General features: G+C 33.0%; 3 protein-coding genes across 4 annotated transcripts; all 3 read right to left on the reverse strand.

Annotated features, from left to right (window-relative positions):
• Positions 1–133: 133 nt before the first annotated feature.
• Positions 134–13,871, reverse strand: LOC117926413 (NEDD8-activating enzyme E1 regulatory subunit AXR1-like). 2 transcript variants are annotated; one of them, XM_034845504.1, is made up of 15 exons: positions 13,663–13,871; positions 11,948–12,120; positions 11,713–11,876; positions 10,893–11,003; positions 10,647–10,726; positions 10,305–10,455; positions 10,121–10,214; positions 9,271–9,359; positions 3,839–3,912; positions 3,569–3,731; positions 2,057–2,142; positions 1,588–1,671; positions 1,300–1,480; positions 560–675; positions 134–460 (listed from the first exon to the last, which is right to left on the reverse strand). In XM_034845504.1, the coding sequence occupies exons 1-14, from the start codon at positions 13,698–13,700 to the stop codon at positions 592–594; spliced, it is 1,572 nt and encodes a 523-aa protein (XP_034701395.1). In that variant the 5' UTR covers positions 13,701–13,871; the 3' UTR covers positions 134–460; positions 560–591. The 2 variants fall into 2 exon arrangements, with proteins under 2 accessions (XP_034701395.1, XP_034701396.1); XM_034845505.1 differs by having other exon boundaries at positions 556–675.
• A 2,014-nt stretch (positions 13,872–15,885) lies between these two features.
• On the reverse strand, positions 15,886–16,920 carry LOC117927092. The gene is made up of 4 exons (XM_034846497.1): positions 16,694–16,920; positions 16,385–16,466; positions 16,095–16,253; positions 15,886–16,001 (listed from the first exon to the last, which is right to left on the reverse strand). Exons 1-4 carry the CDS (start codon positions 16,877–16,879, stop codon positions 15,940–15,942), a joined length of 489 nt encoding a protein of 162 aa, XP_034702388.1. The 5' UTR covers positions 16,880–16,920; the 3' UTR covers positions 15,886–15,939.
• A 3,479-nt stretch (positions 16,921–20,399) lies between these two features.
• LOC117925799 (major latex allergen Hev b 5-like) lies at positions 20,400–21,918 on the reverse strand. The gene is made up of 2 exons (XM_034844881.1): positions 21,809–21,918; positions 20,400–21,288 (listed from the first exon to the last, which is right to left on the reverse strand). The coding sequence occupies exons 1-2, from the start codon at positions 21,821–21,823 to the stop codon at positions 20,782–20,784; spliced, it is 522 nt and encodes a 173-aa protein (XP_034700772.1). The 5' UTR covers positions 21,824–21,918; the 3' UTR covers positions 20,400–20,781.
• Positions 21,919–26,684: the final 4,766 nt, after the last annotated feature.

Consider the following 26,684-nt stretch of genomic DNA (forward strand, 5'->3'; position numbering starts at 1 on the left):
GCCACGAATGCTATTTGCTTTGATTGCAAATCCCAGGCAACAGCCATATTTGCGGGTTATGGAGTTTCTATATTCATTTTTGGTGCCATGACTTTTTCGCAGAAAAGATGCCCAACTGAGAACAAACCCAAAAGAAGCTAAAAAAGGGGTCAGAATAGTTTTATATAACTGCTTTATATCCTCAGCAGAAAAATGTGAAACCAATTCATTGTTTTTTCTCTTTCTGGAGATCACTAGAAGATTAGATCTGTCTAAAAACAGCATGGATCGTTTCTTTTCTCCCTCTCTCATTGGTTTCTTTTTCCATGTTTTTCCTTTCTTTTATCAAAGGAACAGGTACAATAAGGTAGATATCACAGGAGCTCTACCAGACTACCTGGGCGTAGACCACTTCTCATTGATGTAGAGAATGCGTTCACAAAGCTGTGCCAGTAAGATCATGCCATCACGACTCTGAAAACTGCAAACCAAAACCATATAGGTGAATCTTGAGCATCAACAATCAATAGAGTACAATTGCAAGGTATTTATGATCAAACGGAGATGAGTGTATACCAACCGCTTTCGAAGCACTTCCAGCTTTAAACCCCATTACAGTGACAACAACTGAGACTTGTGATCGATGCCATTGAAGATAAAAGTCCCAGACATGGGGACAAATTGTTTTGTAATGAGCTGTAGGAAAAACCAGGAAGTGAGACCTTAAAAGAGTTTCAAAACCACAATGAAGAATTACTTATGATGACAAAATTCCAGTGGTCATCTTTTCAAGCAACTGAAGATATGGCTGATTATGAACATCACTGAATGATTAATTTTTTATTTCCATTTTTGGTAGGACACTAATGGCCTGTTTTGAGAATTGTTATTAAAAATAGTTTTGTAACTTAAAAAACATGTTTGACAAATTTTTGCCTTAAAAACAGTTTTTTGAGTATTTGTTCTAAAAATAATTTTTGTTATGTACAAATTTGAATTGTTTTCAAGTGTTTTTGAAAACTATTCTCACAAAAAAATAGAAAATATGAAGAATAATTCGAGAATTTTGTATTGTACACAGTACCTTAAAGGAGATTGAGAAAAAAAGCTATTTTTCATATTTGCATTCCCAAATAGAATTTTGCTCGTGAAGATGGTTGAAAACTGTTTTTAAGAATGGTTTTCAAAAATTATTTTTGGAAAACTGCTTTTGAAAATGTTGCCAAACAGGCTCTAATGTTTCATCTTCAACTACCAAAATGACGAGTAACACAAACTTGCATGTGAACTTTAGCCGAATCACAGCCAAGAATACAAAACCTTGATCACTTCCTGAGATGCAATTCCCCCGATGAAGGCAGCAACTGCATGGAGCTCTGCAGCACCAAATCTGCACATTTCATTGATAAGGTCCTCTGTCAAGGTGGAGCCATTGCAACCTAAATCACTAAGTAGACTAACAGCTGTAGTCTTCAATCTCGATATGTCCTCATCCATCCCACTGCAGCAATTATCAAGAAGTTAACTCATGGAGTACGGTTTCATGAGGACTAGGTTAAAGATTTTCAAGAACAAGAACTGGTCATCTGTGATAGTATTAGGTCTCACCCATCAAATTGCCCAGGGAAACTGTTATAGTTAGCAGCAAACCTGTCGACAGCTCGAAGCAGAATATAAAACCCCACAGCAACACTGCAAGAAATATAGAAAGAAAACTGATGGTTGTAATTCAAGTTCATATCAAGCTCAGAGTCAGAGTTGCAGAGAAACCAACTCCCCCAAGTAAAGTGCTATGAAGCATCAAGGAATCAAGCAATAACAAGATCTATGCTGACAGGGCTACAACATATTGAATATCTCATATTTTCTTCCGATTTCTACATAAGTGAAAGAAAACTACAAACCCCATCCACCAAAAGGGGGAGAGAGAGATGAAAGATGGGAAATGTTGTGTTCATCCACAAGGGACTTCCTGGAAGATCTTGAACCCATTTGAACATGGGATTATAAAGCTATTGAGATAAAAATGCATACTTACATTACCATCTGACGGTAGAAAAAATAACTTTGACCTCACCTGTAATCCTCATCTGTCAAATACTTTTGCAACTCTGGTTGGATTGGAGAATTGAACTCTTCCTCAAGGAGCCGATACCGGCACACCTATAAAATAAAGAAATGCTGTCTTATGAAAAGAAACCTTTTGAAGATAATCTAAACTCTATCAACATAATCTTTTTGGAGAGCTAAAGTGCAATGTTCCTATTTTCCAGCTATAAGTTTGTATGCGGATAGTTAGTTGAAGCCTGATTGATAGAGCAATGCCTATCCAGTTCTATAATTGGGATAATTAACAGGCTAATGCACAATGTTATGCCTACATATTGTTCAATATTTGAAAAAATCATAAGGACTACAGTTAGTTCAGCAACAGAAGACATACTGGTAGATGGATAATTAGACACTCAACAGCTTAAAAAAACAGTGAGCAGAAAGACGATTCACTCTGGTGGAAGGTGTCTAGAAAGAGGGAGTTCTTGATCAAATCTTTCCCATTGTTGTCTCATAGGCTTTCCTCTTCTTCCAGTTTTGTTTAGTTTGGTGCTCTAGGGTCCTAAAAGGTAAACTGTTTCCAGTCAGGAATCCATGTGGGAAAACATTCTCACCATTGACCAACTGATGCAAAGGGGAAGGACTATGGTAAACTGGTGCTGTTAAGGCATGATGGAAAGGATACTGTTATTCTCCTGCATCATGAGATGGCAAGATCTTTGTGGGGGTTTTGCATATTATGGACAATGTCTCTTTCAGCAAGGGAAGCTCTAGAAGGTTGGCAGAGCAATGTTGTTGGGAAGGGACATACGAAAGTTTGGAATTTGATGCTGTTAAGCTTGTTTTGATGTTTTGAAGGAACAAAACAGGAGCTTTTTAGAAGGGATGGAATTACAGGCAGTAAGACTTAAAAAAGCTTTGGCAAATGTCTCTTTTCTATTTGCTAACAAGGAAGAACATCCATTGTTGATACTTTACCAATGGACTAATTTGTTGTACTAGGCTCTTGTTTTATTTTGGTGGTGGCTCCTTGCACATTCCCTATATACCAGGGTCCACCCCCTCTTTGATGTATTTATATTAACATCATTTTACCTATCAAAAACAAAAGAACAGTGTTAATAAAAAAAAATTACATGAATATTTAAGGCATACCAGGCATGAAATTATGGTGCTAGGAAAAGGATTAGGTGAAAAGGTGCATGACCAACAGAGTTGACAAGAAATTCTTAACTAGGGTTCTTCAGGGAAAGACATCTCAGAATTATCAAATGGTTTCCTATGTAAAATGAGCAAATTATGAAATTTGTTTGGAATTGTAAAATGGCACCAACAATGAACAGGCAGTTTGCCAGAACAATGCAGGAAGATATTGTTGGTTGCATCAGGGATTTTTCAAAATTTGAGGGAAAGGGGCATAGAACAGTTTTTCTTTTTAGGTTAGCACAACATGAAGTTGGTCCAAGTATAAGATCGGTCTGATGTTAAGACTTCTTCTCAAAGTTGAAAACAAAGTGATCATTAAACACACACTTACCGTTAGTTTTCTTGCATTTTTACAGAAGCTTTTTATGTTTGCCTTTGAGATGCTATCTGGATCTCTCCCAATTTTCTTCAGTATATTTCTAACCCGTTGCTCAATAACAAGAAAATCAGCCTCAGCTTTAGCTTGGTAGATTTTCTGCAAGTTTACATAATGCCTACAAAAGAGTTTATAAAGGTGCCATATCACCAATTGATTATTTTTTTTTCTTTTCATTTTACAAAACAAAAGTGGCAGCATATGCTTGAGAAAAGAGTCACTCACTCGGTTGAAGATGTCATATCAGGTATTGATCCTTCAAGGGGTGCCTCCCCGCCACCTTCATTATCAATGAATTCCTGCAATGTGAGGAAAGAATGTCCATGATTATACCCTTTGTTAAATGCAAGTCAGGAAATGTAGATGATGATGATAACATGTAGCTGGATGGATGCAAATTCTATCAAAAAATAACAAGGATGGTTAGAATATTTAAAAAAACTAATAGCTAATTAATGTTTTATGGTCAATGCTAGAAAAATGCTTGCATTCCAATTTATAGATGGCTGGAGCCTGGAAGGAGTGTCTTCCAGGAGATGTCTAGAAACCAAAACTTGATCTCAATGGATCACATTTTTCAGACATTTTGAGCAAGCAAATTTAGCCCACAAACACAGAAAAGTTAATGAACATTTGGGAGTTAGGATCCTCTTCATAAGTTTGCAAAAGAATAACACAGAATTTGTTAACAGCAGAAAATGTGAAAGTGAAAAAAAAAAAAAAAGGTGTTGGTGAGCTGTAAATAGAATAGGAGAATTATTTTCCTATTATGTTAGTTTCCTATTTCTGTAAATAGATAGTTTTATGATTTAGGAATAAGTTAGTTTTTTATTATGTCTCTTATTTCTCATTTCTTCTCTTGTAATCTCCTATATAAACTGTGTGTATAGTCAATCTAATAGACATAACTTATTATTTTTTGTCCCATATTTCATGTCATGGTATCAGAGTTGTAGGTTTTTAAAACCTGGGCATCATTCTGGCCTTCATCGCCATTTTTCTAGCCTTCATAGCTGGATTTTTTTTATTCACGTGTTCTTTACAAACCTATTAGAACTTGTTCAAATAGTGAAGAAATGGAGAAGCTGAGAAGCTTGTTGGGATCCCTTAACAAACCTACTAGAACTTGTTCTTTGGCTCTTTCAGGTACACCTTCACTCTCTTTTTGCATAAATGCCTCACACAGGGTTTATGATGACTCTTGGAGAATAGACTCCAGTGCCACAAACCATATGACCTCCAAATCTCAACTTTTTCATACCTATACCCCAAGCCCAAGTAACAAGAAAATTGTAGTGGTCAATGACTCTTTAGCTACCGTTGCAGGTTTCGGAGGCATATACATCACACCTACCCTTATTTTTAAAAATGTCCTCCATGTACCAAAATTGTCGGCCAACCTTGTTTCCATTCAAAAGCTTACCCATGATCTTAAATGTTATGCTATTTTTTTCCCTTCTTATTGTGTTTTTCAGGAACAATGCTCGAGGAGGAGGATTGGACTTGCTAAGAAAAGGAGCAGTCTTTACCACCTTGAATCATCTCAGAAAACTAGTAATACTTGGTCGTTGTCTTTTCTCAATTCCTCAAATAAAGATACCATTTGGTTGTATCACTTACGTCTAGGTCATCCATCTTTTAGGGTTTTAAAGGTCATGTTTCCTCATTTGTTCCAAGGATTAGATATTTCTGAGTTTCATTGCGAAACTTGTGAATTGGCAAAACATACTCGTGTATCTTTTCCTATTAGCAATAAAAGAAGTTCTCATCCTTTTCATTTGATTCATAGTGACATATGGGGTCCTTCGACTATACCTAATGTTTCTGGGGCTCATTAGCTTGTATCCTTAATTGATGACTGCACTCGGGTTACATGGATCTTTCTTCTTAAACAAAAATCTGATGTTAGCATTGTTATACCTAATTCTTTTCATTTGATTCATAGTGACATATGGGGTCCTTCGACTATACCTAATGTTTCTGGGGCTCATTAGCTTGTATCCTTAATTGATGACTGCACTCGGGTTACATGGATCTTTCTTCTTAAACAAAAATCTGATGTTAGCATTGTTATACCTAATTTCCACTCAATGGTTCAAAACCAATTTGGGGTTAAAATAAAAAGGTTTAGGACAGACAATGCTAGAGATTACTTCAACCAGATTTTGTCACCCTATTTTCAATCACAGGGCGTTCTCCATGACTCATCATGTGTTAACACACCCCAACAAAATGGGGTAGCCGAGAGGAAAAATGGGCATTTACTCAACACAACCCGAGCCTTACTCTTTCAAGGGAATGTTCCTAAGTCCTATTGGGAGGAAGCTGTTCTTACTGCCACATACATGATAAATAGAATTCCCTCACGAGTGTTAGACAACAAAAGCCTTGTAGAAATACTTAAGAGTTTCTATTCACACTTCAGAACCTCAAATGGGCTCACTCCTAAGGTATTTGGGTGCACTGCATTTGTTTATGTCCACAGCCAACATAGAGACAAGCTAGACCCCCGAGCCATAAAATGTGTCTTCCTTGGTTACTCATCCACTCAAAAAAGATACAAGTGTTACAATCCCTCAGCCAGAAAAATTTTCATCTCTACAGATGTCACCTTCACAGAAAATAAACCTTTTTTCCCCAAGTCCTCTCTTCAGGGGGAGATTTCAATGATAGAACATAGTCCTTGTGAGTCCTCTGAACCCCTTGATCTTCCTTATGTCTCAACCCATGGTGATGAAGAACCTAAGTCATCCGAGTCAATCACACCTAAGTCACCCAATTTTACCACTAAACCCGTGTCATCCCCTGTTCCAATCAGTGTCACTCGCAATTTTCCACAGTTTCCTAAGGTGTATTCAAGGGAAAAGGTCATTCCAGAACAAAAGCAGGTCTAAGAATCCAACTCAGACCTTGGGAATGAATCACGGTAAGATTAGACCCACCTTTACATACACAACCTGGTGAAACTTCCACTGACTCAACAGACAACTTAGACCTAGATCTTCCCACTGCTGTCAGAAAAGGCACCAGAGAATGCACTAACCGACCACTCTATCCACTATCACACACTGTGTCTCTTAAGCACTTATCACCAACCCACAAGAATTTTATTGTGAGTCTAAACACCACTATCATCCCTAACATTGTTTCTGAGGCATTGACAAAAAGGAAATGGAAGGATGCTATGAGAGAGAAGATGAGTGCATTAGAAAAGAATAAAACATGGGAGATTGTTGAAAGACCGAAAGGGAAAAAACATTGTTGATTGCAAGTGGATTTTCACATTCAAATATAAGGTTGATGGATCTCTTGAAAGACATAAAGCAAGATTGGTAGCCAAAGGGTAAACTCAAACTTATGGAGTTGATTATCAGGAGACTTTTGCTCCAATTGCAAAAATGAATACTATAAGAATCCTGTTGTCACTGGCTGCCCACTACAATTGGCAACTCCTACAGTATGATGTTAAGAATGCATTTCTTCATGGTGATTTAAATGAAGAGATTTACATGAACATCCCACCGGGATTTAAGGGAAACACAGGTAACAAGGTGTGCAAGTTGAAAAATGCCTTTTTATGGGCTAAAACAATCTCCTAGGGCTTGGTTTGAAGATTTGCAAAAGTCATGAAAGAGTCTGGGTACAAACAAAGCCAAGGTGACTACACTCTCTTCATTAAGCACTCGGCTGCAGGGGGAGTAACTGCTCTTCTAGTCTATGTTGACGACATCATAGTGACTGGAAATGATGAGAGAGAAAAGCATGAAGTGAAGCAGAGATTAGCAACAGAGTTTAAAATAAAGGAACTAGGGAAACTAAAGTACTTCCTCGGTATTGAGGTGGCATATTCCACACAAGGGATCTTCATCTCTCAACAAAAGTATGTGACTGATTTATTGGCAGAAACAGGGAAGATTGGATGTAAACCAATCTCTACCCTAATAGATCCAAACCACAAGTTGGGAGAAGGTAAAGAAGAACCAATGGTGGATAAAAGAATGTACCAGAGGCCAGTTGGTAGGCTCATATACCTTGCTCGCACTCGGCTAGACATCGCTTACTCGATGAGCGTGATCAGTCAATTCATGCATGATCCAAGAGAACCTTATCTTCAAGTTGCTTACAGGGTGCTGCATTACTTGAAAGGCAACCCCGGGAAAGGAATTTTGTTCAAGAAGAACAATACTCTTGCTCTAGAAGCATACACCGACGCTGACTATGCAGGTTCCCTAGTGGATTGAAGATCAACTTCAGGGTATTATACTTTTCTTGGAGGTAATCTGGTAACATGGAGAAGTAAAAAGCAGAATGTGGTAGCAAGGTCGTCTGCAGAATCAGAGTTTAGGGTCATTCATTGCTCAAGGGTTATGTGAACTACTTTGGCTAAAGATTATTCTAGATGATTTGAGAATCAAGTGGGATGGTCCTATGAAGCTCTATTGTGATAACAAGTCAGCTATCAATATTGCTCATAACCCTATACAACACAATAGGACAAAACATATTGAGATTGATAAGCATTTCATCAAAGAAAAATTGAAGGAAGGAGTAGTGTGTATGTCCTATGTTCCATCAGAACATCAATTAACTGATATCCTTTAAAAAGGGCTGAATAGTGCAATGTTTCACGATCTTGTATTCAAGCTAGGAATGGAAGACATCTATTCCTCAGCTTGAGGAGGAGTGTTGAGCTGTAAATAGAATTAGGAGAATTATTTTCCTATTATGTTAGTTTCCTATTTCTATAAATAGATAGTTTTATGATTTAGGAATAAGTTAATTTCCTATCATATCTCTTGTTTCCTATTTCTTCTCTTGTAATCTCCGATATAAACTGTGTATAGTCAATCTAATAGGCATAACTTATTATTTTTCATCCCATATTTCGTATCAGGTGCCAAGGAGACTAACACCAAAAGCCTCTAAAGCAGATAAAAAACAAGAAGCCTATGAATATAAAACAAAGGTGATCCAAGCTTTATGAAAATTAGAGATGTAGACCTCTTTGATTGATCTATAAGACAGATTTCAAAAAGAAAATAAGCAAATTTTTTTATTTTTTTATTTTTGATAAGTAAGAAAATAAGAAAACATGCAACTTTACAAAGCATCTAAACCACAAAACCCAGCTAGTGTTTCCTTTGCAAAAGGAAACACAAATACCACAATAAGGAGAAACAATTCCACACAATGTTTTTTTAAATCAGAAGCAATAAATTTCAACACAATGTTCCCCTTGGGATCCACACGACATGATCAGGACAGACCATTGAAAAAACAAAATGAGCATAATGCAAACGTCCCAACCTTTTCAAGGACCTCTACCAAATAACTGAGTTGAAGAGACAAATATGTGATAGAAGATGATTCATACAAAAAGCAAAGCAAATTAAAGTGATCAAGAAACAATGCCAGCCATCAAGATTTAGCAGGCCAGACCCACTTTTTGGTTTTCAATTAGCAGCAGAGCCTTGCCAATCCCAATAGGAACTAATTCGAGAAACATTATTATGACAATCTTTAGAACATACCAGCGCCAGAAATTTCATATGATAATTAATAGGAGCTTGGTTGTGTACACATAAGCCATTATCACAATGACTGAATCTCACTGCTTATGGAAATCCTAAATGCAAGCTCACTCTGGAATCACCAACCTTTAAAGATGCCACCATCACCCAAAAATTTGAAGAGCTAGAATCAACATCAGCACGGCTATCATTGATTATCTGTTGCAGATTTGAATCTGGAAATGGAAACTAGATAAATTAATTGTACATGAAGCCTTACAAGTATAATTGACAGTTTTCATTCACTTGGTGCTCCACACAAAACAACACTAATAGCCTTCATTCGGGTAAATTTTACCAAGTTAGATATAGAAAACTGGAAAGGTAGCCAATGTTAAAATCAATCACCCAGGTCCGTTGCAACATAAAGATGCACAAAAAGGCCCCTTATTTGCATCCAATGTAATCGAATTTCAACTTTGAAATTTATCTTATAAAAAAAATCATGTCAAAGGCTTCACCGAACATATATATGCATAAACAGATTGTTTCAGAAGGATCATAGCCAGCACATTTGCCTTTATACTACAAGAGGGATTGAACTACAAGTGAAAAGGACAATATTATATCTAAATTTTGGGAACTTAGGATCAGTCCTGACCAAAATTAGCTTAGCCAAATACCGGACGATTTGAAATGGCTAGAAGCAAAATAAATTATTAAAAAGTATAGATATCTTTAGAGCCTTGCACCAATGTTTTAACTTTAGAGTCCTGGCTAACTTTAGATCATGGTTTGACATGTTGAACTACTGAACCCACTAGACAGACCATTGCACAGAAATGACCATCCATGGAACCTTGGATGAGTGTGTTAATTTTAAACCTCAGTTCATCAAATTGTAAAATGCAGTAGGTAATCAATTTCAAGATGCAAGTGCCAGAGAGAGTCTTGTCCAAAGAAAGCTACTACTCATGCTTATGAAAAGTACACTTACTAATTCCACGAGGGGCAAAAACTTTGAACGAGGCCTCAATAGCTTCTTTATAGTTATCTTCATCCATTGCAATCATCTTGGATTTGAGAAGGTCCTAAATGTTCAAGATGTCAACTAAACCATATAACTATACGGCAACAAAACAAGAAAGCAGACAGATAACATATGGAACTAGATGTGGAACCTTGAATTCCTTTTTCTCTTCCCTGGTTGAAGGAAGCTTGCCATCATGACTTTTGGTCCACTGCTCAGCCATCTTGACAAGAATAACAACATATGGTGTGTGCTTATGGACAACAGGATCTGACACATTTAAATCGATGGTCTCTGCAAACCTATGGTTGATACACAATCAGAATTTCTACTATAAAACTCAAGGTACATTCTGGGGTACAAGATAGAAACCTAGAGTCATGCAAATACATGTCAAGTTCAATACACACCTGTAATAATAATAAATATACAAAAAAAGACATGCACAGACAGAGTCAATAAAAAATATTAATATGGATAGAAAAAATCTTACCCTCTGAGCTCAGGCCATGGGTTATTTAACCGGAGATCATCTAAGAAATGATCAGGCTTTGACTCGATCACAGCATGTTCCTGCCACAAACAAGAAAAAGTGAAATTAGGTCCCCAGATTTCAAATTTTGACAAAATCTTGAGTCTCAGTACCCTCTTAAATGGTAGTATTTGTCAATCTAACACATGCTTTTGAGAATGGAAAGATAGAAAAAAAAAATCTGACCATAAATTTGTAACAAATTACCTTCAAACTGATGCGAACAAAACCAGTAAGGCCATAGGAGCGTGCAAATATCAACATAACATTTGCCTCCCTGCAGATTCTATCAAGTTTTATCATTGAATCTTCCACCAACTGAAAGTGCAATAATAGGAACTCCATCAAAAATATTGCAGTTAAAGACAACTGAGATAACAGTTACAAATTTAAGGAACTCTATGGATAGGATAAAAAACATCAAGCCACAAAATTATTTAAGAAATATTAAATTAGATAAATGTATAAAATTAATGGTTGTTATTGTTCTAATTATTCATGAGCATAATGAGCACATGCAATCTAAGTAGTGGGAAATGGGAATTGGCTCAGAAAGCTACATAAAAATCTGAGAACAGGATGCATACAACTCTTCCAGAAAAACCACCAAAAATGAGAACCTGTCCATAAAGTTCCATGCCTTTGAAAAGACAGCCCAACCCTGAACTGCCAAAACTTCTAGGTATTATTCTAATAATAACGCATTACAAATGAAAGCAAAGCAGTTCATCACAAAGAAGAGGAATAGGAATAGAACAATTTGAAGTCACCAGAAAAGAAGAATCTTCCTATTGAAGGATTAACAACCTTGGGTTTTAAGTATGTTATCTTTCCACAACACTGTTTACCAGGAAGGTAGGAACAGCATAATTAACCAATACGTGTTCTACACCCTAAGAGATTAAATCCTAATAGAAAAGAAACGACAGTTATGGACATAAAACAAAAAAATTTGGTAGCATTATTTTCCATTATCCACAATGATAAGCAGAAATTGTAGTTAAACATTGGCACCATCCATCCATACCTGAGTGGCTATTACCAAGGTAAACTGAGAAAAGAATGATGGGTTTGTCTCAATTAATGCCTCTGGATACTCTTCTATAAACTTGGCCTTAACAGCATCATTTAGCTCTTGAAGAGATGCACAGACACATTTTGCCTTTGATTGCCCAATGCTTGATTCATCCACTACCAACATCATATGTAACATAAGGACACAAAACTAAAATTAAGTAAAATTCTAGAATAGAGAAGCATACCCATAAAGTTGTTTCCAAGGTCACCAAGTTCAACTTTAGATCCATCAATTACAGTGATACTTCCAACCCCACCAAGAACAAGATTTTTCAATGTTTCAGAACCGGTAGGACCACAATTAAGTAAGCATATAGAGGCTTTCTCGAGGGCTTCTTGTCCTTGCTCACCCCATATTCTGGAATTAAGATTAAAAAATTGGACCTTAACAACAAATTTGCAATCTTAAACATGCATAAACAGCAAACTCCAGAAATGCACTTGTGACATTCTCATTTTTTTAACAATAGAAAGTACTTGAACAGTCTATAAGTGACTAAATGCAAGAAAAGTACTGATTGAATATCTTTAAAATATTTAATGATTAAAAAAAAACAAAAAAGGAAGTCTAAACACATTTTAAAGAACTAACTTCCAACATCGATCATATGGGAAAGAAAATTGGGTCTAACTGATCACATTGTTCAAGAAAATTTCTTTCCAATTGCAAACTGCATTTTGCATTTCAAGCAATTGCTGAGAAACAATTCAGTTAGTTGATATCCCATTCCTGTTCTTTGCCAATGAAGCAACTTGTAAACAAGACTAACAACTCATTGTTACAGTTGGATGTCAAGGACATCTATCATTTAAAAAGAATCATATCATCTATCTATTCATTCTTCAAATGATACTCTTTTCATCTAAAAAAAAAAAAATCAATGATGTTAAAGCAAAAAATATTACTAAAGAAAGAGAAAAACAATAAGTGATTTTGTCAAAAATAAATAAATAAATAAAGAAGAAGAAGTGTTTTTTATGTTTCTATTCATACAATATTTGAAAGAAAGAATTATTCATACTGATTGGCAACTTTATATCCTCATTAAAATATATCTATCCATAGCATCTGTTGCACCATAAAAATTGAATTGGTAGGTAAATAATCTTTTATTTAAAATGTACTTGGGCCAGGCAAATTGGTCGATTTTCTTCTCCATAAAGAAGCATCACATAAATGGCCCTCATTTTTAAGACAAATTACATAATATGCCATGGAGTCTGTTTGAGAAGCAATCCAACCAAGCAAATTCGGAACTCAAATCATTTTTCAAATTTTCTCAATCTTGAACTCTCATTTGAAAGTTGTTCTCTGATTAGGTTCCCTACCTTGAACAAAATCCCTAAGGCTACAAGAACATATTGAACTAGCATCCTAGCTACACTACCATTTAATACCGGCTCCGAAACAAGCTTACAACCATTTTTTCTTTTTCTTTTTTTGGAAATTTTGGTTTAATGTATTGCTACAGGATTCGTTTGTTTTCTAGGAAAATAATTTCCATAAAACTTTCCCGAAATTACGTAAGGCCCCATAGGCATCACCGATTCACCGAATAGTTTATCTCGGAGATTGGCCAGAAGGAATCATTTTATTTTTCTCCAGCGGAATTATTTTCCATCGAACCAAACAGAGGCTAAATAAAACCTAATAATGCTACAGTAACAAAATCAGTTACTCATAGTTCTGAGCTCTGAGCTCTCTTCAGTCCAAGCAATTATCGAAGTTCTCCACATACGCAAACACAAAAAACCTACATGTCCATACATACAACATGCATCCATACATAATACATACATACATACCTGCCACGAGTTTGGAGTAGAGAGTTAGGGTAAGGAGATGGCAAAAAAGGAAATTTCGGAATATTGGAGGGAAAATAGTTCATTGTCAGAGTACCTGAGCTGACGATCATATTTCGTTTTGGGTTCCGCCATTTTTGTTTGTGTGCAGAGAAAAATGGCTTCCTTCTCTTCTCTGGTTCGCTTGTTTGCTACGCTGAGTGTGATTTTGGGGAAGTGATGTATTTTGCCAAGGCTACTTTTGGATGAAGACAAGGAATGGGCCTGGATTTGGGCCCTCGACAACTTGAATTGGGCCCGATAGAGCTATCGGGTTGCCTCTCGAATGTTTGTCTACTTTTTTACTTTAACGAAAGTGAATCAAATCGACCCCTTGGAGTTGGGACAATAAGAAATCGGTATTAGGACTCTTTAAAACAAGGGAAAAGTGTGCTTTAGTATACACATTTAAAAAAATGCTAATTTTTTTTTTTTTTAATATACGTAAAATCCTAATTATTTTTAGTTAAATGTATTAAGTTTGAATTTTATAAATTTGGATTTCTATTTTACAATTTTTTCTAAAAATGTGTATTTAAAGGGAAGTTGGTTCTAGCCCACCTCGTGACAAAGCCTTTTGAAAGGGGCTGGGGTTTCAAAAGATGTTTATGAACAATGAGGCTGACCAACATAATCTTCAACCACCTTACTACCGCCCGATTCTTTTGTCATTTTGAATTGTTAAAATTAATTCAAATTTTTGTACTTTTAAATCAAAGATATTACCTAATTCGAATACCATTTCTTATTTTTCTTTTTAAAAATAAAATTTTCATATAGAAATTTATATATATATATATATATATATAGATTTACCATATACTTTCAAAATTTTGCTAGTAAATTTTTTTTAATATTTCAAAATTTTAATCAAATTTTATTTTAAGATTTTTTATGTCTTTTATAGAAGTGATTATCAGTTTTTGTTTTTAAAAACGAAAACTATGAAATATATTGAAATAAACACTTAAATGAAAATGATTTTTTTGCAATGGAAACTCTTCCATTCTTTTCCAAATTGTTATGATAATTTTGGGGCATATATATGAAAGAAATTATTGACAATAAAGATTGATTCACATGTAAATGTATGAATTTATTTTTACCTCCCTTTGTTTTCCAAAGTGCAAACCCCCTATAAGTTTATAAGCATATCATTCTAGCTTTGTGCTAAAAGTTTTTTAGAAATTTGAGAGAAAAAAAGAAGAGATAATTTCATTCAATTTGATTTGCATTTTGATCAATGGGCATATTCTCCTCTTATATGATATCTCTAATACAAACGTCAATAGGGATGTCGGTTTCTTGGGTTAGACGGGTTACTCACCCCATCCCACTCGTAATGAGACGAGTATGAAAGCATATTAATAAAAAATGGGACAGGTATGGGGACTTATTCAAAACTCAAGTTCGGGATGGATATGAATTTTGTGTCAACCTGCCTCAGATGTAAATTTACCAATTTATCCTTTAAATAAATAGATGTTTTAATATTTATTTTAAAGCTTCCCTCAATAGCGAACACTCATCTTCTCTCTATTTCTTTTGCCCTTAAACCACAACCCATTTTCTAATTTGCAAATCTCTTAACCCGTTTTTCTTAAAATTATCTTTCCTCTCTTCAATCTCAAAATAATTATATAAGTAGGATGGGAATGTGATATAGGTGTCTATCCCAAACCCACCACATTGTCATCTTTAAGCATAAAAAGTATGTTTGATAATTTTGAAAGAAATTAGAACTATTTTCTAAAACTTGAAAACACGTTTTTTTTTTTTTTTAATAAGACATTTGATAAATTATAAAAAAAAAAAGTGAATAAAACGCCTTAATTAATTCATGAACAATCGCTTGATAAATAATTGTTTTTAAAACCAACTTTTTTTGGTTTTTTTTTTTTAATTTACATTCAAATACTAAAAATACGGTTAACATTAATTTCAGGAGATGTTTATAACATTTTTAATATTCAAAAAATTAAAATTTTCAAATTTTAAAATGATTAAAAATATTTTCTAAAAACACTATAAAAAAATTATAATTCTCTTTAAAAACATTTGTAATGAAAGCATCACTCTAAAAAACGTGGTAGGTGAAAGTGTTTTCACTAAAAATCAATCCCAAAATGGCTTTCTGATTTGGAGGGAAATTGACCTGTTAACTTTCTATTTTAAAAAAAAAATAGAAGCTTTTTATAAGTTTTTGAAATTTTATGAAATTGAAAATTAACATGAATTAATTTATATATATATATATATATATATAATGCCCATATACTGATATATGGAAGCAAAAAAATATATCCAATCATACAGGGACAGAGCTGAAGTCTACCTACTGAGGCTGCTTCAGGCGCTTCAACACTTGTTTCTCACCAGTCAGGTACTCCACTAATCCTTCAAAGTAATAACAAACTAATTTCAGAAATTATAAAACAAAAAGATCAAATAAATTAATTTAAGGAAGTGATGAAAAGGAACAATTCCTACCATTGGTGTAATCCCTACAGTCATGATATCCAATCTTCAAATCTGTGTGCCAGGTTTTGTTGAACCTATGTGCTGCTTCTACACCATCCTCTCTGGAACATCCAATCAACCACCACTTGCTTCTTGGAAGCTTTGTGAGCTTCCTCTCAAGAACAGCACCTAAGAAAGGTAAAGGTAAAACAACTTTCTTCTACTATTTAAGGCTGAGTTCATATCCTCTCTCTCTCTCTCTCTCTCTCGTTTTTGTTTTTGCAGTGAAGAAAAACTAATCAAGATTCTTATAGGCACACCTTGTACTGCCCTACCAGACAGAGCTGCAAGTGCTACATATATATTTTCAGGATCTTTAGGTTGAAAGTCAAAAACAAAGGCCTACAAAAAAATAAATAAATATATGCATCAAAATTGAACAAGAAAAGGACATCCATATGAAGACTGTATCAGAACCCTGTGAGGGGTTGAGAGGAGAACCTGAGAATTTCATATGTTCCAATCATGAAATCGAAAACCAATGTTAAAAATGAAGTAAAACCCATTAAAAGAAAACCAAAATTGAAGAAAATGTGCAAAACCCATGTGGAGAGGAGATGAAAGAGGACCTGAGAAAGAGTGGGTGAAGAGGGTTTGATGATGACCATGAAGTGCTGCAAGTCCCAGAGATTGAGAGAGTAAGCGGCCGACATAAGCAGCTGTGGAGGTCCCTTTGTGGCTCTTAGAGGCATTGTGGCTACATATACTTCATCTCTACCTACTTGTAGTGTTGGTTTTGAGAATAGAGAGGCCATTTCCCTTTGGTAGCTTACAAACCGTTTGGGAAGTGTTGATGAATGCTATCCTTACTGATTGGTGTGGATCAGCACATGGTTGTTTGTCAGTTGTTGCCTTTGATTCACAATTGCCCAAGCTCCTTTATGGGCCTGGGTACCAATATGTTACTGGGTTCGGATTTCTTCGTAGGGCAATCGGGTATTGGATTATTCTTGAGCCAATTTGGAGAACTGCTTGACATGGTGAATATGACTAGATTTCGACACCTTTGTTGTGGGTTTAAGTATTATCATATCCAAGTCAAATTCAAATATTTTAATTATGAATATTGTTAAATATAAGATAAATTTAATTTTTTTAAATGAATAATATTATAATGTAATATAATTTTTATTTTAAATATTAAAAATGATATATATTTCATTTTTTTATTCATTTCATAAATTAAATATAAACATGATATAACATAATATATTCAATTGAATTTAAAATACTATGTCAATAGGATATGTATATCCAAATATATCATATCATAAGATATATATTTCTTATATAATGGAATTTAATATCATAAGATATATATATATATATATATATTATCTTATCCTATCACATCAATCAAGTGTAGTCTTAGGATTTTTCTCTTTTTTAAAAAAAATAAAATAAGTGATAATTTAAAAAATTTCAATTAAAAATCAATTTCTTTTTACAATAAAACCAATTTAGGACAACAAATGAAAATGCATATAAAAAATGTGAGTCTACAAAATTGAAAAAGTAATATCTTATTCGAATAAATTTGTGTATTTATTCTTTTAGAAATAATCAGTTTGTTCCATAATGGATTTGATTCATAGTTTTACATTTTAGAGTTTTTGGTAAATTCTATACTTAATATTTCACACACATCATCTCGTGTATGAAAGATTTGGTATTCTAATACCAAGATATCACATACTAATTGAAGAAATTTGTAATTAAGTAAAAATTAAATGTTTGCACTTAAAATACAATGTCATCAATTTACTTCATTTTATGTAGTTTTGACCATCAAGATAAGAAATTTTAATATTGATACATTAATTGGTGGTTTTTAATAAAAGTCTAAAGTGTATGTTTGATAGTGATTCTAAGAAGCGTTTTTTATATTTCTAATAATTGAAAAATAAAAAATTTCAAATGTTAAAAAGACTAAAAATACTTCCCACAATCATTATCAAATGCACCAAGTGTTTCTAACATTTTTATACTTGAAATATAAAAAAAACTTTAAGTGTTAAAAAGAGTATAAACACTTCCTAAAATCACTATAAAACGCACTGTAAGAGTGTTTAGCAATGATTTTAGGAAGTGTTTCTAGTATCTTTAATACTTGAAAAATAAAAATTTTCAAATATTAGAAAGACTAGAAATATTTCCTAAAATCACTCTCAAACGCACTTTAATAAGATAAAAGCACTTTTATGAAAGCAAATCTTGATTGGGTAGGTCTAACCTGTTGTTGGCCATGATCATTATTATAATCTACTACAAATTTAGTGAAGGTATACCAAGCCTTAACATTATATAATGTTGACAAAAGTAGCATGGGGTAAATTGACGGCTAAGAGTACTACTATTTAGATGCCCTATTTCAATTACTTAATAAATTATTTGGTTTTTTCCTTTTTACATGCAAGGAAGATTAAAATTTAGGAATATTTGATGAATGGGCTATAAAAAAAAGACAATTTTAACACATGTTGATGGATAAAACTTTTGGATTTGATCATTTTTGTAAGAAAAATTGTTACTCTAACTTTTTATATTATTATGTGAATTAACATTACTACTTTTGATTTCGATATGATAATGGGTTGCTCGGGACTCGAACCCACTTGGCCTTGGAATTGGCCTATGTATGGTCTCTTCACTAGCTTTGGTCTACACACACTAGCTTCCTTGGTGGCTAAGGCCCTTCCGTTAGTTTTTCGTCCATTGCCTATGGTCGTAGGTAAGTAGTCTATAGTTTCACTTTTGTCCATGGCTTGCCCCACTCTCTTTTCAACTTAGTTAGTAGTACTTCAGAGTGGTGCAAACTCTCCGGCTTGGCTATTGAATGGATCTTATGCTTATCAAGTTCATTATTGGGTCTTCTCTTACCTATTGTCTACTTCAGTGACTCCAACCTCATAAACATGATCTCTTCCACTAATCTCTTCACATGAACTTTCAGAGTCCCTATCTAATAGTCATCGAGATTTCCACACTTAAAAATAAAAAATAAAAAACTTAGGGCATATTATTCAAATAATTAGTTTGGTATTGGATGTAACCTGTCTCCTAGGCATGATGTCTAATATTTACAATGCACTGATAGTTAAAAGTCGAGATATCGCCATCAACAAATTAACATGACTTGTGTGGTACAACAATTATTAGAAAACAATCAAGTTAGAGTTGTGGGTCGTATCATATTAAGCTACCAATCCACTTTAAAGCTTTAAACTGGTGGATGAAATAGTTTATTTATAACAATTCACTCGCTCACATGTAAATATTGTTCATTCTAAGCTTCATGAGTTCTTAGGACTTTAAAATGCATTTATATAATTACGAGAAATTCATGCATTTATAGTATCAACAACGTTTTCCTTATTTGATATAAGATATCACAATTACCTCCTTATATAGATATGACGTCTTCATCGCATTTCACAAAATTATAAAACCAAACAAACACACATTTACGATACCAGTTAGACAAAGGCTCACATCAAAATCGAGAATTGACTCTAATACTATTTATCAATTATAAAATGTTTGTTAAGAGTCATTTTTTGCCTTTTAAATGGTTCTTGATCCTAGACATTATGTCTATGTTTGGTTCCCAAAAAAATTTAAAGAAAAATAAAAAATAGATTGCAAGCCAATAAATTATTTGTATATCCTAAATCAAACTCATTTTACTTATTTAACTATTTTATATAAAAATTAAATAATTTAAAAATATATAAGTTTCCAATTAATTTTGTTATATTTGAGTTTTTTTTTTCATAGCAGAATCAAACATGAAAAAACCATTTTTTTTTCCTTAATTTTTCCTAGTAACCAAACAAATCCTACGAGGAGATCCATGAGAAGTTTCCTCGTGGCACTGAAAGCTATATATATATATATATATATAAATAATATTTTGTAACAATGTTCCATCTCCATGGACCCATACAGTTCACAAAGTTTTAGTTCACATCTCACAATCATGTGATTCCGAATCATGCTGATCTCTTACCACCATGTGCAACCCACATTCTTTATTGAGTTTTTATCTGATTAACTGCTTTTTAATGAAGAGGAAAAGGAGTTCGAGTGGGTTGAGAAGTTGACAGCAGATATTAAAAACAAAGTTTGGGCCCCAACACTAACGTGACTCAAAAGGATTTTTCATTAGTCTGCTATACCAGCTGAGCTATATATCCTACGCTAGCTGATGCATCAAACCACAATATATAGTAGCTGTTGTGAATGCGGTACAAAGAAGAAATTAACCCGGAAAAATTAGAAAACAAAAGCCAAAAGATGCCATTATATATATTATGATTTGATCACACACAATTACATAACCCATCTGGTCTCTCGACATACTTATGCACAGAGGCAAAGACACGCCACAAGCACCCTCCAATGAAGCTTGTGGGCAGCTTGGAGTATGCTTAATTTAATTCATATATGTACCAATGCAGCTGGCCCACTATGTGGGCCAACTTTGCATTTGAGAGATCAATGTGGGTCATCCCCATACCTTGATTTCAAGCTCCATCCACCTCAACCTTCCTCATTATACTAAGAAAATTAATACTCCTTTAACTAGACATGCAACCTAGCAGACCCCTCATCACACAAACTTTTAATTTCACTCGGCCATACACTCATAGACTCATCACTCAGCCTTCTCATCTGTCTCAACTTTCACTTTAGCTTCAGCTGGTTTCTCTTCTGCTTCTGCAGCAGGAGCTTCTTCTTTTGGAGCTTCATCTGCAGGTGCTGGTTCTGGTTTTGGTGCTGGTTCCTCAGCTGGTTCTGTAGCTTCTTTGGTTTCCTCCACAACTGGGCTGTTTGTTTCCTGATCAGGAGTCTCCTCTGGGACCTCTTCTGTCTTCTCTACCGCTGGCTCTTCCACCACAGCCTGATCAGTTTTTTCCACCACCTCCTTGGTCTCAACCTCAACTTGTTCTACCACCTCCTTGGGATCACCCTGATCAGCAGGGGCTTCAGCTTCTGGAGCCGCAGATTCCTCGGGCACAGCTGCAGCTTCTGCTTCCTTTGGCTCCTCAGCAACAGGCTCTGGTGTAGGTGGTGCGGCCGCCACCTCTTCCACAGGAGTCTCTTCTGCCTTAACTGATTCTTCAGTTTTCTCCTCTGAAAGTGCTGGTGTCGCAGATACAACCTGTGGGATTAAACCATCAAACTACCAGATGATTACTGAAATACTAATTGAAACTATGAATAATATATAGACACAAAGATGAAGAATCAAAATAATTTATATTAATCATGATCAAGACACTGCCATGAAGTTGCATATGGATTGAATCCCCCACACATCTATTCATTTTTTCATTTCAATTAAGAAAACTATCTGTTTTTTCTTCTGAAGATCAATCTTTCTGCTACACATGTTACTCTTAAAACCCTTTTTACAACGCTCTTTGATATCCAAATATAACAAACTTTGGATCATGAACTTCGTTCATATATCTAACAGGTTTCGATAGCAGTTGTTTGAGATCAATCACTGAACAAGATGATATGGTTGCCAAAAAAATTTCCCTGCTAGGAAACGGAAAAGGAAACAAACAGACACTGGAAAAGTTTTTTGATGAACACTGCACCTCAAAGAAGACCAAATCACATAAAGATGGATTCTATACAAATTAATCAAAGGTCAAGTTACAAAGCTGGGTTACCTCAGCAGTGGCCATGGAAAGTGAAATTAATAGAACGAAAAATTAAGAAAGAAGAAGATCAAAAGAAAAGAAAGCAAAGAAGACAAGTAAGGTAGTAGGGAAAGAAATGAAGAATGAGGTGAAGAGAGATGATGAACAAAGGAGCCTTATATAGGCTGGAGGGTGCTCAACTTGAAGAGAAAGAGGTGGGGTTCCCCAAGGGAATTCTTGGGAATTTCACATCCCCACCTGTCTCCATGACTACTTACCTCACTTTAACGTGACTTTTTGGTTGGCCTTCTAACCATTTTCGCACATAGAAAAAGAGCAGTATATTTAGCTAAAATGTAGATTACTTTTTATTGACAGAGCTTTTGGGGAGAACTCAAAAGGAAAAGCTCTGTTAACCAATTTTTCTAAAAATTTTAAGTTCTCAAAGTGTTTTGTCAAATAAATAAATCTCATTTTTCATATTTTTTCTAAAAAAAATGTTTTATTTACATATATGAAGTTTGAGCATGCAGGGTAACGATGGTAAAGGAAAATTGAAGGGTTGAAGATGAGGTTAATGATTGTATTTTTTATTTGATTCATTCATTCTTCAAGTTAAGCTATCATCTTCTTTTGATTTAGTTCACTCGAAATTCCTTATTTTTGTGATATCCACTTAAGAGCAAGTAAGAATGGCAACGGGTTAATTTCAATATAGATCACCTCATTCCAATCCCGTGTCGTTTAATCATACTTATTTTCATGAAGAGAAAGAAAAAAAAAACAAATGGGATAGGACAAGTATTGGAAGTTCTCATACCCACCTTACTCGTTTAACCCTTCTATTTTTTTATTCAATTTTTTACTCTTTCTATTTTTAAAATTTTAAATTATATTAAAAATAAATATAATTTATAAATTAATAATATTATAAATATTTATAATTCATTTTTATAAAATTTAATGTTTTATATATGTTAAAATTTTGAAAAAAAAATCAATTAAAATAATTTTTTATTTATTACATATAATCGAGATGATACGGACGAAGGAAAGTCAAACCCTACCCAGTCCTAAACCCATTCTAACTTCTAAAAAAATTTCTCAAACCCACCTTATATTTATCCCAAACTCATCATATTAGGGATAGGATGAGGTTGAATATGGAAAAAAAACTTATCTCATTGTTATTCCTAAGGGAAAAGACTTTCTAATACTAAATTACATAACACTACTAACATTAGATAGCAAGCTTTTCTGAATCATGTAAATCAAAAAAATTAAATCTAAATAAAATTAGTTAAAACTTTATATATTTTAAAATTTTTATATAAAATAATTAAAATAAGTTTAACTTTATATATAATTTATTAAATTTAAATATATTTTTTTTCTTTTTTGCCTTTTTTGCTATTTTTCCTGGAAATTTCTCATTAACTAAAGTGTTAGGATTAAAAAAACTTAAAAGAATGTTTAATATAAGCTCAAATTTTGTAAAACTTTTCATCATTGGACTCAACTTATGCTGCGGCTTTAAATAAAAAATCTTAACTTTTTATTCTTCATCATCATCACGGAACCTCTCGTATAAGATAAGAAAAACTTTTAGTAAGAGCTAATATTATTAAAAATTTATATTAATTTTTCAATCAACATCAACATTGTCATGAGTCATGACAAATACTTATTAAATATTTAAAAAATATTTATATTTATTGTACTCCACTATAGTTATGAAATAATTTTCAATTATGTTTGGTATGAAAAATATTTAAAAAAATGAAAAAAAAAATAATTTTTCATATTTGATTGTTTATGAAAAATATCAAATGAAATTAAATATAATTAAAATTAGGAAAAAAAATTATGTATTTTAAAATTATTTAATCTTTATATCGAAAAATTAAAATAAGTAAAATAAGTTTGAAATAACAAATAAAAATAATTTATTTGATTTTTAATATATTTTTTATTTTTTCTTTTACTTTTTATTTTCTCATACATTTTCCCTCAAATTTTTCATAAATCAAACATACCATAATTGAAAAGATATAGACTATGTTTGGTTTCCAAAAAATTTGAGGAAAAATACAAGGGAAATAAAATACAAAGAAAAATAAAAAATATGTTAAAAATCGATAATTTTTTTTTTTTAATACTTCAAATTTATTTTATTTATTTTAACTCATCAATATAAAAACTAAATAATTTAAAAATATATAATTTTTTTAATTAGTTTTCATTATATATTTTTTTTTTTTTATATTTTTCATAGGACAACCAACAAATAAAAAAATCATTTTTCTTTATATTTTTTTTCCTTACTATTTTTCGGGAACAAACATAACTATAATAAATTTTAGGAAATTAAAATATATATATATATATGGAACCAAATTACAAATAAACATTATTACTAAATTATAAATGTGATTAGTCATCATTATTCTTATACTCAAGTTGAATATAAAAGAATGAGATTAAATTATTTTCGGATGATTTTGCAGGGAGAAGCGCCCCTCATTATATAGACATGGAAAAATAAGAATCCGACATGGGCAGACGATATAATGAATTGGAAGAAAATAACGAGGGACGTGGAAGGTGTGACTGAATCCTACGTGAGAAACGGGGTTTTCCTTTGGGAAGGGGACTAACAGACGTGACGCTACTGACTCAGGCCCCACTTTCTTTGCCCCCTGTGCCATCCCACCATGCCCCCCCTTTTTTGTACTATCTTTACAATTTTTCACTTGCCTTTCCCCAATTTCAGCTAAAGATAAATATCATATCAATCAATATTGTTCCACAATTTATTTTTATTTTTTTTGTTATTTTTGTTCAGCATTGGGTTGAAGCATTTAGAGCCTATTTAAAAATAAGGCATTTGAAAAAAAAATTAAATATTTTAATTTTTTTAAAAATCATTTATAGTATTAAAAATGTTTTTAGAAAAAAGAATTCTATTAAAAATACTTTAAATAAAAACAATGTTGATTTAAGAATGAATTTTAAAGTATTTTTATTTGAAATATTTTTAGTGTAAGTGTTTTTTAAAAAATATTTTTTTATATAATCATTTAAATGTTTATCAAATGTTTATACAAAAAGTATTATGAATAGTTTTTAAAAGCATTTTTTAAATTTTGTCAAATATTTAAAGTGTGTTTGATAATAATTTTAGAAAATATTTTTACCATTTTTAACATTTAAAATTTTTTATCTTTTAAATATTAAAAATATTTTTTTAAATCATTACTAAACGCACTTCCAATAATTACTATGAGTCTAAATCAATTTAATTTAATGATTTTTTATAATGAGATGGGAAATATAAAAGTGCGGACCTCATTGCTAGTTTAGAATAGTTGTTTAGATAAAAGTTAATATTATAAAAATTGGTACAATATTAATATTATAAAATTTTAATAAATTATGAAATAATATTGTATATAAGCCAAAATACAGGTTTTATAAATCTAAGAGTTCGAAAAAATTTATGAAACGATTTGAAAAATCACTTACAATATTTTCTAAAAATATGTGATTGATGATTATTTTCAAAACACAAAAAACACTTTAATTAGAAATACTATTGACACTCTAAATAAATTCCTATCAATCTATCGAACTTCTAATGTTTATCGATGAAGTACAAAATAGCATGTATAAAGTAATGATACAAAAATGTACACGTGGCACATTGTGTTGGGATATACCAATATTGCTCTAAGAAAAAAAAAATAAAAAACTTAAAAAGGAATCAAATAAATATTTAAGTAGAAAGGCATGACCTTGAGGAGTGTAATGCAATTGTGCATCCCAAGAAAGTGAAGGGAAAACTTCGTACGCTAGCAGGCACCTGATTATGCCTCGAGATCCGTGAGAAAGCCATTATTGGCCCCACTTTCTATATAGGCAAGACCCCAGTCCTTGTTTCTATGCTCTGTAAAGCGGGAAAAGGATGGCCTATGGTTCTGGGCGGTGCGCCTGGCCCACTTATGGACCCCACCTAGATGGCGGATCCACATGCGGGATCCCCCTCCAATGGTGGTAATCCACGTGGTGAGCAACATACCGACCACGTGGTTGGAGGTTGTCGGGACTCGATTATTCGGACGTGACTTGGCCTTCGGATTGGAATAAGTGGGGCCACTCAATTGATGATGAATTTGTTGACCCATTTCGAGAATTTGAAGCTTTGTGGAAGTGGAACATCGACCCCCCGATGCCTCGTTCTTCTTTTCTAACAGTGCACCACCGCTACAGACGATTGTTGGTGGGTGTTTTTTATTTTTTATTTTAAAAAAAAACAAGGATCAAAAATTAAAATTTGAAAATATATTTATTACCGTTGATAAAAGTTGAAAGCATAAACAAAAAATTTTATATTTTAAATGAAAACTCATCCACCTAACTGTCCACCTAGATAGTACGATTTGTAATTAATTCATTCATTTTGTAATTAATTTATTAAAATGAATTAATTTCAACTATAAAAATAAACTCATTTAAAATAATCTATAATCCAATAAATAAATAAATAAAATACATGACTCGTACCAACGTATAAATATTATTCGCTTTAGATCTAAACGGGATCCTCACGATTTTTAAATATATTTATAAAATTAAAAGAAGTTCATACTTATATAATGCTATAAATTTTCTCTCATATCCAATGTCTTATGTGATTAATATGATTCATATTAGTATCCCAAGTCATCCATTAGATAATGTCAAGTTCTTAGTTAAACTATTCCTCGATCAATTTAAGTATAGTTCCCACGTATTTTTGTCCAACACAATATTTTGTTGGTCATTTAAGTATAACATGCCGAACTATCCCCTAAATTTTTTATGTAAATAATTTTTAGATATGATTTCAACATGAAGAATAAAGTGG

Source organism: Vitis riparia, chromosome 12 (genome assembly GCF_004353265.1).
Source record: "Vitis riparia cultivar Riparia Gloire de Montpellier isolate 1030 chromosome 12, EGFV_Vit.rip_1.0, whole genome shotgun sequence".
In the NCBI taxonomy this organism is placed as follows: Eukaryota; Viridiplantae; Streptophyta; class Magnoliopsida; order Vitales; family Vitaceae; genus Vitis; species Vitis riparia.

Bases quoted from the DNA above. Each gene is read 5' to 3' on its own strand.
- LOC117926413 (XM_034845504.1), bottom strand. From the start codon at position 13,700: ATGGCGGAACCCAAAACGAAATATGATCGTCAGCTCAG. The intron at 12,121-13,662 runs GTACTCTGACAA...TCTTAATTCCAG, and splicing joins AAATATGATCGTCAGCTCAG to AATATGGGGTGAGCAAGGAC. The intron at 3,732-3,838 runs GTGAGTGACTCT...ACTCTTTTGTAG, and splicing joins GATATGACATCTTCAACCGA to GCATTATGTAAACTTGCAGA.
- LOC117927092 (XM_034846497.1), bottom strand. From the start codon at position 16,879: ATGGCCTCTCTATTCTCAAAACCAACACTACAAGTAGGTAGAGATGAA. The intron at 16,467-16,693 runs GTCCTCTTTCAT...ATTTTTTTGTAG, and splicing joins CTTCACCCACTCTTTCTCAG to GCCTTTGTTTTTGACTTTCA. The intron at 16,002-16,094 runs GTAGGAATTGTT...ATTACTTTGAAG, and splicing joins CTGTAGGGATTACACCAATG to GATTAGTGGAGTACCTGACT.